The sequence below is a fragment of the Cyphomyrmex costatus genome, unplaced genomic scaffold (genome assembly GCF_001594065.2).
Source record: "Cyphomyrmex costatus isolate MS0001 unplaced genomic scaffold, Ccosl1.0 scaffold189, whole genome shotgun sequence".
Classification (NCBI taxonomy): Eukaryota; Metazoa; Arthropoda; class Insecta; order Hymenoptera; family Formicidae; genus Cyphomyrmex; species Cyphomyrmex costatus.
Window position 1 is genome coordinate 437,265 of NW_017275921.1, and position 17,544 is coordinate 454,808.

Genomic DNA, 17,544 nt, shown 5'->3' on the forward strand with positions numbered 1-17,544 from the left:
AAACGGGGTCCTCTCTGTGTTTTTAACTAAAGTTACCAAATTATAAGTTTATAATTTTATTATAAGATAAATTATGAATTTAGCTACTTTATCAATTTTTATTAAAGGAAACATAATAAGATTTTATATCTTTATAAATCCAAAAAGATTAATTATTAGGACGTTTTTCGAATATTACATCGAAGAAACGAAATAAGTTACCACAACCTAAAATCGCCTACCTTCACGTTTCTTGGTTATAAGTTTTATAACCAAGTATCTATGATTGTAATAATCAAAAGATATCTTAGCAGTTGTTGGCCGTTAAGAACAGGGTTGGTAAAAAACATGTTTTAAATATGTTATAAATACTTTAAAACATGCTTAATCGATGTTTCTAATGTTTTAAATATGTTTTTTTTATAATATGGTTTAAAACGTATTTGAAGCATTAAAAACATGTTTAAAAAAAACATAATGTTTTATTCTTTAAAAAAAGAAACGTTAGTCTTTGTCGACCCTGGTTAAGAACAACCACCTTTATTACAACTAAATGTATTGATTAGCGAAAATACTTATTATCTTTGGTTGTTGCAACGGTAACATTATTTTTGGTGTAGAAAATATAAATCCTTATTAATTTTTCAGAAATTAAACGAAAAAGCTGATAAAGTATTTTAATCCGATATGAGATCTTCGTCACAGTAATGTGTTAGATAAAATTATATAAATTTGAATTTATATATGAGATTATATGTATAAGGATATAATTTAATATTAAAATGACATTTAGATGCAATACACCTATTTAACGTCAATCAACTTTTTCGCTACATTGAAGTAACCTTCATATTCCGTCGTATTCGGAGTAGTATCGCTAATAAATTGTCCGCCTGCTCCATAATTAGAAAAACAATGGAACTCACTTCTATTGTACAGATTCTGAAATATAAGGAACTAAAAATGATCAACTCTTTGCCATATTTAAATTTTGAAATTTAGAAACAACTGCAGCGTTTAGTGATTCAATCATTGAGAAAGAGATTCTACTATTGTAATTTAATATGATAATCACAAATTTAAATCTGATAGAAGCGATTTGACAAAAATGATTGAAGAAATTAATAAATAAAAAGTTAAATTTTTTAAATTTTTATTTGGCAAAGAAATATAATGTAATAACTTTAAGATGCATGAATTTTTGTATCTGTATAATCGATACAAATAACTTACAATTCCGTAACGCTGTTCCTGATCAGCTAATGGTAGTGGAATATTGTTAAATATCACACCAACTGCTATCAAATCTGATTCTAGAGTTATCTCGATACATTGCTGTTGTAAAAAAAAATTGTTAAATGATAATATCCGCCCCGGATATTCGTCACACATAACATTACATGCCACTTGTCCGTATCTCATTCTTAGAACACCACCTAAAGCTTTGAAACCATAAAATATTAACTAATTGTTTTTATATCTATTTCTTCAACAAAATATCCTAAACTATTAATTACCAAAAAATTCAGTCGTATTTCTTCCAGTATATTCAGAAAGGATCTTTTGCATTAAAGTTATGATGTCCATGTTAGTCATTCTACGACCCCTGGCACGCATTCTGATAACATTCCCCGTTCTGCCCTCGCTGAGAAAAAAACTGCCGTGGTTGGCGTATGTCATTTGATTAGGATGAATTAACGTTTCTATCCTTCTCTGTCCGTTGTCTGTTCTTGTGAAAATAATGCGACTCGCATTCGTAAAATTCTCAGGTGCTCTGTACTTTGCATTCATAATGAGCTGTAACAGTATTCGCGTTTATGAGAAACAGACACAACGTGATAGAGGATGAGTATATAACGAAAGCTCAAATAAAACTCAAGAGAATAAATTGATTACTGCTAAATCAATTGAATGAAATTACAAAACAACGATAAGATAACGATAAGTTGTTCGTATAATTCCAAATTTATCATAGTTTACCATCTAGCGCTACCTTGCCAGTTATGTAGCAATAATTCATTATTTTAAAATATTGTCATAATAGTATTATCATCTTTGAGCGCATAAAAATGTGAAAATATTGATAATACATACGTGTCCAAAATAAGGCATTTGTGGTTTTGTAGCGTACGAACTTCCAATGATAAAGGAATCTTGGCAGCTGGCACTTAGCACAGATTTAATATCACGTGTTCTTTCATTCCACGGTATGTTTTCTGTGGAACCAGGAAATTCTACTATTGCTGTGTTGCCACATAATCCTGTATGAATTATTTACTTTTTAAAGATATACTCTATTTAATGAAAAATTAGACGCTTTTGGGATGATTTCTTACCTACTCCAACAAGATTATATGGTTCTCTAGTTAAACAAGGGCAGCTAGCTACGTCAACTTTCAAGAAGTCAAACAAGGGTTCCATTCCATTTTGCAAAACTATTACCGTACAATACGTGCATTAATTATGATGTGTCTGATAAATTAAATAATAAACATTATATAGTATATACCTGCTGCGATTTCTGAAAGTGTAGGTGGCTCTAGTTCGTACATTTCATATGGAAGTTCGTCAGTCGTAAAAGAATCGCCATTTAACATTTCCGCCATAATGCTGAATTAGAACTCGGACACAAGGCTTTTCAATTTTTAGGCTATGCGTAATTATTTACAAATTGTTATATTGTAAGACTAAATTTAATGTTATATTTAAAAAAAAGGTTGGTACTAATAAGTTATTTAAAATATAATAGAGATACAATGATAATTGCTATGCATTATACAATATGTACGTCACAATCAGATATTTGATGCATTTCTAAACTTGATAAGAAAAGAACAACCACCTTTATTACAACTAAATGTATTGATTAGCGAAAATACTTATTATCTTTGGTTGTTGCAACGGTAACATTATTTTTGGTGTAGAAAATATAAATCCTTATTAATTTTTCAGAAATTAAACGAAAAAGCTGATAAAGTATTTTAATCCGATATGAGATCTTCGTCACAGTAATGTGTTAGATAAAATTATATAAATTTGAATTTATATATGAGATTATATGTATAAGGATATAATTTAATATTAAAATGACATTTAGATGCAATACACCTATTTAACGTCAATCAACTTTTTCGCTACATTGAAGTAACCTTCATATTCCGTCGTATTCGGAGTAGTATCGCTAATAAATTGTCCGCCTGCTCCATAATTAGAAAAACAATGGAACTCACTTCTATTGTACAGATTCTGAAATATAAGGAACTAAAAATGATCAACTCTTTGCCATATTTAAATTTTGAAATTTAGAAACAACTGCAGCGTTTAGTGATTCAATCATTGAGAAAGAGATTCTACTATTGTAATTTAATATGATAATCACAAATTTAAATCTGATAGAAGCGATTTGACAAAAATGATTGAAGAAATTAATAAATAAAAAGTTAAATTTTTTAAATTTTTATTTGGCAAAGAAATATAATGTAATAACTTTAAGATGCATGAATTTTTGTATCTGTATAATCGATACAAATAACTTACAATTCCGTAACGCTGTTCCTGATCAGCTAATGGTAGTGGAATATTGTTAAATATCACACCAACTGCTATCAAATCTGATTCTAGAGTTATCTCGATACATTGCTGTTGTAAAAAAAAATTGTTAAATGATAATATCCGCCCCGGATATTCGTCACACATAACATTACATGCCACTTGTCCGTATCTCATTCTTAGAACACCACCTAAAGCTTTGAAACCATAAAATATTAACTAATTGTTTTTATATCTATTTCTTCAACAAAATATCCTAAACTATTAATTACCAAAAAATTCAGTCGTATTTCTTCCAGTATATTCAGAAAGGATCTTTTGCATTAAAGTTATGATGTCCATGTTAGTCATTCTACGACCCCTGGCACGCATTCTGATAACATTCCCCGTTCTGCCCTCGCTGAGAAAAAAACTGCCGTGGTTGGCGTATGTCATTTGATTAGGATGAATTAACGTTTCTATCCTTCTCTGTCCGTTGTCTGTTCTTGTGAAAATAATGCGACTCGCATTCGTAAAATTCTCAGGTGCTCTGTACTTTGCATTCATAATGAGCTGTAACAGTATTCGCGTTTATGAGAAACAGACACAACGTGATAGAGGATGAGTATATAACGAAAGCTCAAATAAAACTCAAGAGAATAAATTGATTACTGCTAAATCAATTGAATGAAATTACAAAACAACGATAAGATAACGATAAGTTGTTCGTATAATTCCAAATTTATCATAGTTTACCATCTAGCGCTACCTTGCCAGTTATGTAGCAATAATTCATTATTTTAAAATATTGTCATAATAGTATTATCATCTTTGAGCGCATAAAAATGTGAAAATATTGATAATACATACGTGTCCAAAATAAGGCATTTGTGGTTTTGTAGCGTACGAACTTCCAATGATAAAGGAATCTTGGCAGCTGGCACTTAGCACAGATTTAATATCACGTGTTCTTTCATTCCACGGTATGTTTTCTGTGGAACCAGGAAATTCTACTATTGCTGTGTTGCCACATAATCCTGTATGAATTATTTACTTTTTAAAGATATACTCTATTTAATGAAAAATTAGACGCTTTTGGGATGATTTCTTACCTACTCCAACAAGATTATATGGTTCTCTAGTTAAACAAGGGCAGCTAGCTACGTCAACTTTCAAGAAGTCAAACAAGGGTTCCATTCCATTTTGCAAAACTATTACCGTACAATACGTGCATTAATTATGATGTGTCTGATAAATTAAATAATAAACATTATATAGTATATACCTGCTGCGATTTCTGAAAGTGTAGGTGGCTCTAGTTCGTACATTTCATATGGAAGTTCGTCAGTCGTAAAAGAATCGCCATTTAACATTTCCGCCATAATGCTGAATTAGAACTCGGACACAAGGCTTTTCAATTTTTAGGCTATGCGTAATTATTTACAAATTGTTATATTGTAAGACTAAATTTAATGTTATATTTAAAAAAAAGGTTGGTACTAATAAGTTATTTAAAATATAATAGAGATACAATGATAATTGCTATGCATTATACAATATGTACGTCACAATCAGATATTTGATGCATTTCTAAACTTGATAAGAAAATTCAACTGTATTATCTACTAACATTTTAAATGCTCTAACGTTTATATTATCTCAATCATAAATTATTCTAATAATTTCTGTTTAAAATGAGATTACATAATGTCATTTTGAGTAAGACAATTGGTAAAGTACAGAAATTTATTTAAAAATTATAAATTATTCTCCAAACGTTTTAGCGACAGTATCATGCGTTTACTTGCAAAAATCTGTTGTAACTTATTTATTATCTTCCAAAATATATTATGTGAGTTATATATTGATTATTTTTAGACATATCCCTTATAAATGCTTTTATAAGGAGTTGAAATTATATTTAATGTACATGTATAATATATATATTCATTTTTTTATACATTCAATAACAAATTAATGAAGATTCTGTTCGCCACAATGTTTTGTACATCCTTAAATTATATTTATTATTTAATTAAATCGTTAAACGTTATGATTATTTATACATTTTGTCAGTTTGATTCTTGGTCGTTTAAATTAGAATAATACAGATATTTTGTCATGTGTACATTTATATTAAATATAGGAGTTGTGTGTTGACTACTTACATTGCAAAATTTATATCATTGTATGATATCGGATTATTTAATTTTTTAGTTAAATCACCATCATTGGCACGTCCTTTCTGTCATATCTATACAAATAGCGATACAACGCACTTTGACACTGCTTCTTCGCAAATGTGACCAGAGAAAATACGTTTAGAAATTTTAGAATCCTAGCGGTCGTAAGAGCCAGCTATAACAAATAAACATAATCTTGTAAAGCCGTTAACTGTTTTTGAAATTTACAGATTAATGGAAATTTAGAATTCATTATTTATTTATATTGAAAAATTGATTAATGTCGACAAATTTGTAAATAGTTTTTTAAATCAATGTGAAATGTGATATTATTGAATTGATCCAATGTAATTATGTGTTTCACGATTAATCCATGTTTTATTATTCAAAATTGCCGTTTATATTTTGTTTATTTTCAAAATTTAATGTAAAGATGGAGCTGATTGATGCATTTATTTATATGTAGATTTTTAAACTGGAAGAGAACATTTTATTTGACTATATTAATTTAGTTTTTATTTCACATTCTCACTGGACAATGTATAATGTATTTAAAGTCAGCGGCACACAGTGGGCGCATTCAGCGAACTCGATAGATGAGTAAACGCTCGCAGCTATTGGTGATATTTATAAAAATATTTAAAATTCTAATAGCATGATCATAACAGCGAGCGCTTACTCAACTGTTGAGTGCGTTGAACGCGCCCAACATTTCTTATTTTGCTGGATTGGTAGCTAGAATTAAAATCTTGCGACCACGTTGTTGGCGGTGATGATAGCGCTATTATTGCAATTAATATAGTGGCGGTGTTATCAATCCGATGAGAGTTAAGTTAAAACTTACTATACTGGAAAACGCTATTATTGCATCGCCAGCTTATGTTGAATATGTTCTACATGAATATACATACTAAAAAACACGTACATTCCTTACTGCATAGTCCGAAAGTAAGAATTATCTCAAAAATTTAATCTAACACTATCGTTGATTCAAATTGATATTCATTCCTAATAAATACAATCATTATTAAACTTTATAGAAATTGTTCAAAAAATATAATTTTATAGAATAATAATTCCTCTGTATTTTAGTTATAAATAACCATTACCGAAAACCAAAATTTATTTTGGTTATGCATTTTGCAATTAGGCAGTTCTATATATATTGTCCGTACTAAAGTTGTTAAACTTTAGTTGTTATACATTAGCGTTCAGTTATTAATCTTATCATACGTATAGGTTTAATACGTATAGTTTTAATTAAGTTATCAATTATATAGCCATAAAAAATGCAACGATACTATCATATCGTTAATAATATAAAAATAATGATCAGAGTAACGCATAGGAACACATTCATTTTCCTAAAAGTGCATAAAAATGTTTTATAACAATATTTTGTATTTTTTAAATAATTTTCTTTACCTTGTGCATGAGTATTTTCAATTTATAATATTTTTTAGGTAAGATTTAGCTAATACTAAATAAATTCTGATGATTAAAATTTTTACAACTAATATCTTCTATACAAATGTCAAACAGAAAACTATGATTCATTAGTAATAAAAAATTTGGTCTACTTTGAATTTAGTCTTGAGAAAGGACATATATAAAAAATTTACTGTCATTTCGAACAGATACAAAAATATGGAAATAAAAAAAGATTAAAAAGCACGTTAATTCTACAGAGTTGAATATATCAACATGAGATCTTTTTAATAAAAATGAATTTTACATTCTTAAAATAACAAAATTAATTGGTAAAATGTCGTATGGAATTTTTCTAAATCTTTATATTTGTTTCTTTTTATTTCAGTATTTTTTATGTCATTATGTTATCTATTTCAGAATACTAGTTAGTTATACAAGAATTTTTATCATGTCTTATAGAAAAATATTACAATTCGAATTGTGTTTTCGACTAAAGAGTTACCAAATTATAAATTTATATTACATAAATTATAAATTTGGCTACTCTATCATTTTTTACCCCCGCGAAAAAAATATATGTATAGATTTAATATAATTAAACATAAATTTTATTAAAATTTAATATAATACTTAATAACGATTCCAATAAATGTTGTTTTATTAGAACAATTTTTATATAGAGATTTAATTTAGACCATATAATGATCCATATTAAGTTATTAATTCAACTTATTAAAACTTGTTAAGACCATATTAAAACATATTAATTCGTCTTATTTAAAACTTATTAAGATTTAATTAAATTATATAAATTAGACTTTAATAAAATTTAATAAGGACTTATTAAACTTAAATAAGTTGATAATATAAACTATATTAAAAATATATACAATATGCATTTATTTGTAAGGTTATACAAAAGACTTTATAAATTCTTTATATGAATTTTGATGAAATCTTTATAAAGAACTTATAAGACTTTTATTTAGAATATATTAACTTTTTTTTAGATTTTATATCTTTATATCCAAAAGGATTAATTGTGTTAGAACGTTTCTTGAATATTAAACGGAAGGAGCGGCTACGATTGCTACGACTAAAAATCGCCTATCTTACATTTTCATTAATAAGTCATTTAATATGATTGTGTTAATTGTATGATAAGCTTAACGAATTGTTGGCAATTAAGATTATCCATCATTATCACAACTAAATGTAGTGATTATCGAAAATAATCATTATTTGAAGATTGTTGAAACAGTAATGTTTTTTTCTAAGAAATCTAAATCTTTACTAATTTTTAAGAAAGTTAAGAAGATATAATAAACTATTGTAATTCGATACGACATTTTCGTCACACATGTTCTAGATAACATTATATAAATTAGAGTTTACATAAGAGTTTATATAAGGATACTGTTTAATATTTACATGGTATTTAAATTCTACACATCTATTTAAGTACAATGTACTTCTTTACTACGTTGAAGTAACCTTCGTATTCCGTCGTATCCGGAGAAATATCGCTAATAAATTGTCCGCCTGTTCCATGATCAGAAAAACAATGGAACTCACTTCTATTGTATATGCTCTGAAATATAAAAAACTAAAAAACATCAATACTTTGTCATGTTTAAATTTTTAGATTTAAATATAACTGTTTTGTTAGTGATTAGATGGATGAAAAACATTTCACCATTGTTATATAATTCAATAATGAAAAATTCAAATTTGACAGAAGCGATTTGATAAAAATAATTCCATTAGTTATTAAACAAAAAATTAAATTTTTAATGATATTTATCTGTGGTAAAAATATAATGCACTTTCTTTAGTATTAATGATTTTTGCTACCTGCATAATCAGTACAAATAACTTACAATTCCGTAATGCTCCTCGTCAGAGATTAGTATTGGCAGATCGTCAAATATTACACCAACGGCTATCATATCTGATTCTAGGTTTATCTTGGAATATTGCTGTTGAAAATAAAAATTTACAAATTGTAACTTCTCATCCGGATATTCGTCCAACATAACATTACACGCTACTTGTCCGTATCTCATTCTTAGAACACCACCTAAAGCTTCAAGACAATAAAGAATTATCAAACCATTTTTGTATCCATTTCTTTAACTAAATACCACAAACTACTAATTACCAACAGTTTCAGTCGAATCTTTTCCAAAACTTTCATAAAGAACGGTTTGCATTGAAGTTATGATGTCTGTGTTAATCATCTTGCGACCTTTAGCACGCACTCTCACAACATTGCCTGGCCTACCCTCGCTAACAAAAAAACAGCCGTTGTGGGTGCATGTTAATTGATTAGGATCAGTTACCGTTTCTATCCTTCTTTGTCCGTTACCTGTCTCTATGAAAACAATGCGACTCGCATTCGTAAAACTCTCAGGTGCTCTGTACGTTGCATTCATAATGAGCTGTAACATTATTCACGTTTATGATAAATAGAGACGATATGATAGAAGATGAGTATATGATGAAAGCATAATTAAAACTCAATGGAATAAATTTAATAGTACTAAATCAATTGATTAGAATTACAAAACGCACAACGGTAAGTTAACGGTAAAATGTTGATATAATTCACAGACAATCGCAGTTTGCTATGTACTACTTTGCGAGTTATGTATCCGTGATACATTATCGTTATATATAACATATTGTTATAGCATTTTATTATAAGTCTTTTGCGGATATGTTTTTAAAATATTGATAATACATACATGTCCGTAATAAGGCATGTGTGGTTTTGTAGCGTAACTACTTCCAATGACAAAGGAATCACTGCAATTGGTTTTCAACACAGACTTAATATCACATGTTCTATCTTTCCAATCCGATACGTTTTCTGTGGGTTTCTCACCGAGTTCTATTATCGCCGTGTTACCACATAATCCTGTTGGAGTTATTCATCTATTAAATATACTTTATTTAAATAAAAATTATGTGCTTTGCTTAGTTTCTTACCTACACCGGCAAGATTGTATGGTTCTTTTGTTAGACAAGGGCAGCTAGTTACGTCCACTTTCAATCGGTGGAACAAAGGTTGCATTCCATTTTGTAGAACTGTATATCATAAAAATATAATGTGTTTGTTGGAGTAATAATTTGTGTTGTATACATACCTTCTGCAATTTCTGAGAGCGTTGGTGTCTTCATTGAACGTTCTTTATAACAGCGTTCTTTACGGGGGATAGTGTACGAATTGCCATTTAACATCCTTGCCATAATGTTAAATTAGAACTGGAACACACTAGGCTATTAAATTCTCATTGAACGCAATGTGTTATAATTTACAAATTTTCATCATACTAAAATAAATTTAATCCTAAGTATGATAAAAGCTTGATATTAGTTAATTTTGATTTGAGAAAGTTTGATATTAGTTAATTTTTTGAAATAATGTTGAGATAGAGGGATAATTGCTAAGCTATTGTGCCAATGTAATGTGTACGACGCCGCTCAAAGTGATAGAATATCTCTAAATTTGGAAATAAATTCTAACTTATTTATTAACATTGTAAGTAGTAGAATATGTATTATCTTAATTGAATATTATTCTAATATTGTACGTTGAAAAATATAAATAATTTTTTTTTCTTATTTATGATAATCATTAAATAGTGCGAAATGTTATTGCTACTATAATACTTGTAAATGACATTTCTGAACAAATTTTAATCGATTTATGATTTTCGTAAATTTCTGTACAATAATGAACCTCAAAAATACTTTGTATATTGCATTGTGCATGTAATAATATCGGGAGAATTAATCATTTAAATTTTACATTTGAAAGTAGTGATTTGGTATAAAAAACTACGAAAACGCAAGTCGTGCCTAGATTTAAGTATATAAGTTTAAATATTTTTAAGTAAATATTACAGCAGTTAAACAAAAAGTCTGTTCGGAAGTTTGCAAAACGAAAAATATTCTAATTTATACAAACAAGAAGCAAATAGAATGTGTAAATAATCAAAATATTAAATAATTCAAGAAAATAATGAATATGATGAAATAATGCGCAAAAGATTTCGGATCACAGAATCTCTCTCTTTACCAGTTCATTCTTAAACATATAAAGGAAATAAATTAAAATAATTTCTAAGTATTAAATTTAATGATAAAAATGATAATGTTTGGCTAATAAGTTATAATATTGTTTAACTAAACTATTAGTTGTTAAAAGAGCTGTGTCCATTGTAATATTCAATAAATCTTCCTTTTTAAATTCAGTATGTTTCGATCACTTTACCATGATCTTCTAGTGTTATATATACTTATACGATTTGAATAAATAGCAGGTACAATTATTAGATTTTTATTATATCACTTCGTGCAACGTTGTCAGGTAATTCCTCCGTTAAAGTTATAGACATGTAATCTTTTTAGTATAAATTACTCGAAGTAGTTTTTAATCAACCATTACTCTAATATGGTCACGTAAAGTCCAGGATTTTGAAGAGGAATTACTTGACATTGTTATATAAAATGGAAAACTAATTATTGTTAATGCTATTTATTCAAATTATAAAGTTATATGTACATCCCTGGAAATGATCATCATACGATAATTGAAACGTTTCGAAAATTTGAAGAGGAAGTTTTGTTATTAAATGTCAGCATATTCATTTCAGTTGGCTCTTTTAGCCCTTAATTATCTAGTTGCATCGTTTTTTTTTTAAAGGTTCATTTGAAATTATAATTTATTGTAATATTCTCTTTGCCTTATTTTTTAAATCACGAATTGATAAACACTCTGTAAGCTCAAATGTTTAATGCATGTTGTATTGTAGTGATTATTTTATTAAATCGTTAAATGTTGTGCTTATTTAAACATCTTACTCATTCGTCTCTCGGTCGCTTAAATAAGAATAATACAGATATTGTGTCATATGTACGCTTACATCATGTATGTGATTTGACTACTTACGTTGCAGTATAAAAGTATTATACTTTGTCTGATATCCGATTGTCTAATTTTTTTAGTTAAATCACCGTCTTTGGTACGTCTTTTCTGTCATATTTATACAAATAACGATATAATGAACTTTGGCGCTGCTTCTTCGCAAACCAGAGAACAATAAGTTTAGAATCCTAGCGGCAGTAAGAGGCAGCAGAAATAGATAAACATAATTTTGTGATATCGTTAACGGCTTTTGAAATACACAATTAATGGAAATTTAAAATTTATTATTTATTTATATTGTAAAGTCGATAAATTTGTAAATTGTGATTTTCCCATTCAACGTGAAATTTAATATTATTAACATCTTAAACTTGGCTCTCATCGCATTGTTCTAATTGTAAGTAGGTACGGACAATTTTATAATTCGTACATCGATATAATTTTATAAGATACGGTTATTACAAGCTTTCACAAACTACATTTAAAACTAAACGGATTACATTAATTTTAGATTTTTACTAGTTTGCCGAAATGTATACGACTTCTAACTATGGGAGTGAAATTGCACACACATTTATATACTTATATATTTTTTATATTTTTTAATATTTTTTTATGTAATTTTATAATTCTATAATTTTCGATCATTTATTAACTGCTTGCGATTTTTGTAGCATTGATAATGACCTGATAGAGGCCGAATTGTCTGTTATCTGTTTTTCTAATTAAGCTACGTAATTTTAACCAAATGACCATTTTTATTTACAATCATTTGTATATTTTAACGCATTTTTTGGCATATAGCTATGTTTTTTTTCATTATTCTTTAATATTATTAAATTGATTTCATGTAGTTATATGTTTCACTATTAACTTATGCTTTATTATTCAATATTGTCATTTATATTTTGTTTATACTCAACATTTAATATAGCAAAGATGGAGCTAATTGATACATTTAGGTATATATAGATTTTCAAACTGGAAGAGGACATTTTATTTGACTATATTAATTTAGTTCTTATTTCACATTCACTGGATAATGCATAATATATTTAATGTCAGTGGCACACAGTGGGCGCATTCAGCGGAAGAGATAGTTGAGTAAGCGCTCGTAGTTGTTGGTGATACTTATAGATCTAAAACTCTGATTGCTTAATATAAAAAAATACACTAATAACAACGAGTGATAACTCAATTGTTGAGCCCGCTGAACGCGTCCAACGTTTCTTATCTTGCTCGATTGGTAGCTGATTTAAAATCTTGCCATCGTGTTGTTTGCGGTGCTGACAGCGCTATCATTTCTGTTAATACGGTGACAACTTTATTAATCTGATGAGGGTTAAGTTAAAACTCACTACACTTGAAAACGCTATTAATGTGTCATCAGTTTACGTTGAATATGTTCTATATGAGTACACATACTAAAACACGTATATACTCCTTATTGCATAGTCTGAAAGTAAGAATTATCTCAAATATTTAATATAAAACTATCCTTTATTCAAATTAATATTTATTCTTAATAAAATTAAGGAAATTTTGGATGTTTATTTATAGTACTTATAAAAAAAAAAGTAATCTTGGTATATATTTCTTAAAATTATTTTACTCCAAAGGTGTGTAATAACTGAATAAAGTTCTTTATCTGTAAAATGTATGAAAATTAAGTACGTCATTATATATGGATGTCTGAGAAAGATGTTCATACAGTCGAGAAATTTAGTTCCGTAAATCAGGGATATTCACGAATTTCATTTACTTACGTATATTAGAACAGAATGTATTTCCTGTAAAAAACATTAAATGATTATTCATCTTCTGTAAAAAAAAAAATAATGCCTGTTTGAATAAAAACTTTGTTATAAGAGTATGTTTTACATTCTGTGTATATGATTATAGTCTTTTGCAAAAGTATTAGACACTAACAATTTTGTCGGATTTTACAACAATGTAATGTCCTGGCGACAAAAGATTTCAGGGAGGTTTTTAAGCCTAACGATAGAGCCTTTGTATCTGCATTTGAATATTTTATCTACGTTTACATTTGTCTATGTTAATTTTCTACTTATAGTTTCTTTGTTAGTTGTAATAAAAAAAAAAAATTTTTTATTGAATCTTTTTAGTTATTTTTTATGTTCTTCAATAACTACGACGTGTAACGGAATAAACTACTTTTTAAAATAATTTTAATAACTTTTGTACGGCCAATATATATCTATATTAGTCTTTATTTATTAATGTTATCATACATATGGTCATAATGTTATCAATTACACAGTCATGAAAACGTTAATAATCATACCGTCAAAAATTAACGGTGATAGTAACACTGAAAGGAACCGTTTTATTATTTTAAAAGTGCGTAAAAATATTTTACAACAATATTTTATATCTTTTTATGTTTTTCTCAATCTTCTACATGAGTATTTCCAATTTATAATATTTTTTTAGAAAAGATTTAGTTAAATTAAATAAATTATGAAAATATATAAATTTCTACAACTAGTATCTTCTATACAAATGTCAAACAGAAAAATCCAATTTAGTAGTAATAAAAAATTTGATCGATTTTGAATTTAGTTTTGAGAATAAAAGACAACTGTTAAATGATTAAAAATTTACTGTCATTTCAGAAAAATACAGTAATATCGAAATAAAAAAATCTGTAGAATTGAAAATATGAACATGAGACCTTTTTAATAAAAATGAACCTTTCATATCTAAGACTACGAAATTCATGTATAAAACGTCGTATGGAAAACTGTTCTAAGATCTTTATATTAGTTTCTCTTTATTTTTATTTTTCTATTATTATGTTATCTGTTTTAAAATTCCAATTAGTTTATAACAAGAATTTGTGTCACGAATTTTATAAAAAAAATATTACAATTCAAATTGTGTTTTTCACGAAATGGTTACTAAATTATAAATTTATATTACATAAATTATGAGTTTAGCTATTTTATAAATTTTTATTTCAAGAAAACAATAAGATTTTATATTTTTGTATCCTAAAGGATTAATCGTTAGGATGTTTCTTAAACAGTAGAAAATAGCTATAGTTGCCACTTAAAGTCATCTATTTTATATTTTTAGTATTAAGTCATACAATATGATTGTGTTAATCGTATTATTGGCTTAGAAGGTTTTTGGCCGTTAAGATTATCCATCATTATTACAACTAAATGAATTGATTAGTAAAAATAAACGTTATTGTTGCAAAAGTAACGTTTTTTTCTGCGTAAGATATCTAAAGATTTACTAATTTTTAAGAAAGTAAAAAGAAAAAATAAACTATTACGATTCCATACAACATTTTCGTCACAATGTGTGCTAGATAATATTATATAAATTGATTTATATATGTGAGTATACAAGGATACTTAGTTTAATATTAAAATGATATTTAGATGCAATATATCTATTTCATTTCAGGGATAATAAGCTTTTCTGCTACATTGAAGTAACCTTCATATTCTGTCGTATCCGGAGAAATATCGTTAATAAATTGTCCGCCTGCTCCAAAATCAGAGAAACAATGAAACTCATTTCTATTGTAAATACTCTGAAATATAAAGAAATAGAGAACATCAACACTTCGTCATTTTTAAATTTTGATATTTAGTAATAACTGTTGTGTTAGTGATTAAATGATTGAAAAACATTCTACCATTGTAATATAATTTAATAATGACGAATTAAAATATAAAAGCGATTTGACAAAAATAATTGCATTAAGTAACAAAGAAAGAAATAAATTTCCAACGATATTTATCTATGGTAAAAATATAATGCATTATCCTCAATATCAATAATTTTTGATATCTGTATAATCAGTACAAATAGCTTACAACACCGTAACGTGGCTGCTCAGTCATTCGTACTGGGAAACTGTTAAATATTACCCCAACGGCTATCATATCTGATTCTAGATTTATCTCGGAACATTGCTGTTGAAGAAAAAAATCATAAAATGGTAACATCTCCGGATATTCGTCATACATAACATTACACGCCACTTGTCCGTATGTCATCCTTAGAACACCCCCTAAAGCTTCAAGACAATAAAAAATTATCTAGTTATATTTATACTTATTTCTTTAATTGAATACCCCAAACTATTAATTACCAAAAAGATCATCCGTGTTTTTTCCATAATTATCATAAAGGACGTTTTGCATTGAAGTTATGATGTCTGTGTCAACCTTTTTGCGACCCCTAGCACGCACTCTCACAACATTGCCTGGTCTACCCTCGCTGATAAATAAACAGCCTTGGTTGGTGCATTTCAATTGATTAGGATCAGTTACTGTTTCTATCCTTCTTTGTTCGTTACCTTTTTCTGTGAAAACAATGCGACTTGCGTTTGTAAAATTCTCAGGTGCTTTGTACGTGGCATTCACAATGAGCTGTAACGTTATTCACGTTTATGATGAATAAAGAAAATATGTCAGAAGATGATTATATGATGAAAACATAATTAAAACTCAATAGAATAAATTGAAAAGTACTAAATCATTTGATTAGAATTACAAAACACACAACGATAAATTAACTGTAAAATGTTGATATGATTAATAGATAATCGCAGTTTGCTATGTACTACTTTGCAAGTTATTTATCCGTGATACATTATCTTAACATATTGTTGTAGTATTATAATATTACAAGTCTCTCTTGCGATTATGTTTTAAAAATATTGGTAATATACACAACATACATGTCCGTAATAAGGCATGTTCGGTTTTGTAGCGTAACTACTTCCAATGACAAAGGAATCACTGCAAATAGTTTTTAACACAGATTTAATATCACGTTTTTTATTTTGCCATTCGCGGTCGTTTTCAGGGGGATCCTGATCATAAATTATCGCTGTGTTGCCACACAATCCTGTTGGAATTATTCACCTATTAAATATACTCCATTTAAAGAAAAATTATGCGCTTTATTGCAGTTTCTTACCTACACCGGCAAGATTGTACGGTTCTTTTGTTAAACAAGGGCAACTAGTTACGTCCACTTTCAATCGGTGGAACAAAGGTTGCATTCCATTTTGTAGAACTGTTATCATATATAACGCATGTGTAAAATATAATGTGTTTGTTGGAGTAATAATTTGTGTTGTATACATACCTTCTGCAATTTCTGAGAGCGTGTGTGTCTTCATTGAATGAACTTTATAACAGCGGTTTTTATGGGATCTAGTGTACGAATTGCCATTTAACACCTCTGCCATAATGTTAAATTAGAACTGAAACACACTAGGCTATTAAATTCTCATTGAACGCAATGTGAAGTAATTTACAAATTTTCATTTTACTAAAGTAAATTTAATGCAAAATTAGAGAAAAAAATTGATAATAGTATACTTAAAATAAAGTAAAGTTAGAGGGATAATTGCTTAGATATTGTGTCTATACATAATGTGTACGCCACCTCTCATAATAGTGGAATATCTCTAAATTTGGAAATTAACGCTGTAAATGT

General features: G+C 27.8%; 3 protein-coding genes across 3 annotated transcripts; all 3 read right to left on the minus strand.

Annotated features, from left to right (window-relative positions):
• Positions 1 to 3,087: 3,087 nt before the first annotated feature.
• Positions 3,088 to 4,889, minus strand: LOC108772400 (ester hydrolase C11orf54 homolog). Its single transcript, XM_018537921.1, has 6 exons — positions 4,793 to 4,889; positions 4,620 to 4,718; positions 4,378 to 4,544; positions 3,801 to 4,080; positions 3,517 to 3,719; positions 3,088 to 3,225 (listed from the first exon to the last, which is right to left on the minus strand). The coding sequence occupies exons 1-6, from the start codon at positions 4,887 to 4,889 to the stop codon at positions 3,088 to 3,090; spliced, it is 984 nt and encodes a 327-aa protein (XP_018393423.1).
• A 3,685-nt stretch (positions 4,890 to 8,574) lies between these two features.
• On the minus strand, positions 8,575 to 10,373 carry LOC108772401 (ester hydrolase C11orf54 homolog). Its single transcript, XM_018537922.1, has 6 exons — positions 10,271 to 10,373; positions 10,113 to 10,211; positions 9,869 to 10,041; positions 9,283 to 9,562; positions 9,002 to 9,207; positions 8,575 to 8,712 (listed from the first exon to the last, which is right to left on the minus strand). The coding sequence occupies exons 1-6, from the start codon at positions 10,371 to 10,373 to the stop codon at positions 8,575 to 8,577; spliced, it is 999 nt and encodes a 332-aa protein (XP_018393424.1).
• Positions 10,374 to 15,478: 5,105 nt separating this feature from the next.
• On the minus strand, positions 15,479 to 17,293 carry LOC108772402 (ester hydrolase C11orf54 homolog). The gene is made up of 6 exons (XM_018537923.1): positions 17,191 to 17,293; positions 17,020 to 17,118; positions 16,778 to 16,947; positions 16,187 to 16,466; positions 15,909 to 16,111; positions 15,479 to 15,622 (listed from the first exon to the last, which is right to left on the minus strand). The coding sequence occupies exons 1-6, from the start codon at positions 17,291 to 17,293 to the stop codon at positions 15,479 to 15,481; spliced, it is 999 nt and encodes a 332-aa protein (XP_018393425.1).
• Between the last annotated feature and the right edge of the window lie 251 nt (positions 17,294 to 17,544).

What these genes read in the sequence shown, in the direction of transcription:
- LOC108772402 (XM_018537923.1), bottom strand. Translation starts at nt 17,293, where the DNA reads ATGGCAGAGGTGTTAAATGGCAATTCGTACACTAGATCCCATAAAAAC. An exon ending in AAACACGGATGATCTTTTTG is followed by an intron (nt 16,112 to 16,186) that starts GTAATTAATAGT and finishes ATTGTCTTGAAG; the next exon opens with CTTTAGGGGGTGTTCTAAGG. An exon ending in AGCAGCCACGTTACGGTGTT is followed by an intron (nt 15,623 to 15,908) that starts GTAAGCTATTTG and finishes TTTATATTTCAG; the next exon opens with AGTATTTACAATAGAAATGA.
- LOC108772400 (XM_018537921.1), bottom strand. Translation starts at nt 4,889, where the DNA reads ATGGCGGAAATGTTAAATGGCGATTCTTTTACGACTGACGAACTTCCA. An exon ending in ATATAATCTTGTTGGAGTAG is followed by an intron (nt 4,545 to 4,619) that starts GTAAGAAATCAT and finishes TAATTCATACAG; the next exon opens with GATTATGTGGCAACACAGCA. An exon ending in AAATACGACTGAATTTTTTG is followed by an intron (nt 3,720 to 3,800) that starts GTAATTAATAGT and finishes TCAAAGCTTTAG; the next exon opens with GTGGTGTTCTAAGAATGAGA.
- LOC108772401 (XM_018537922.1), bottom strand. Translation starts at nt 10,373, where the DNA reads ATGGCAAGGATGTTAAATGGCAATTCGTACACTATCCCCCGTAAAGAA. An exon ending in GCTCTCAGAAATTGCAGAAG is followed by an intron (nt 10,212 to 10,270) that starts GTATGTATACAA and finishes TATGATATACAG; the next exon opens with TTCTACAAAATGGAATGCAA. An exon ending in AGATTCGACTGAAACTGTTG is followed by an intron (nt 9,208 to 9,282) that starts GTAATTAGTAGT and finishes ATTGTCTTGAAG; the next exon opens with CTTTAGGTGGTGTTCTAAGA.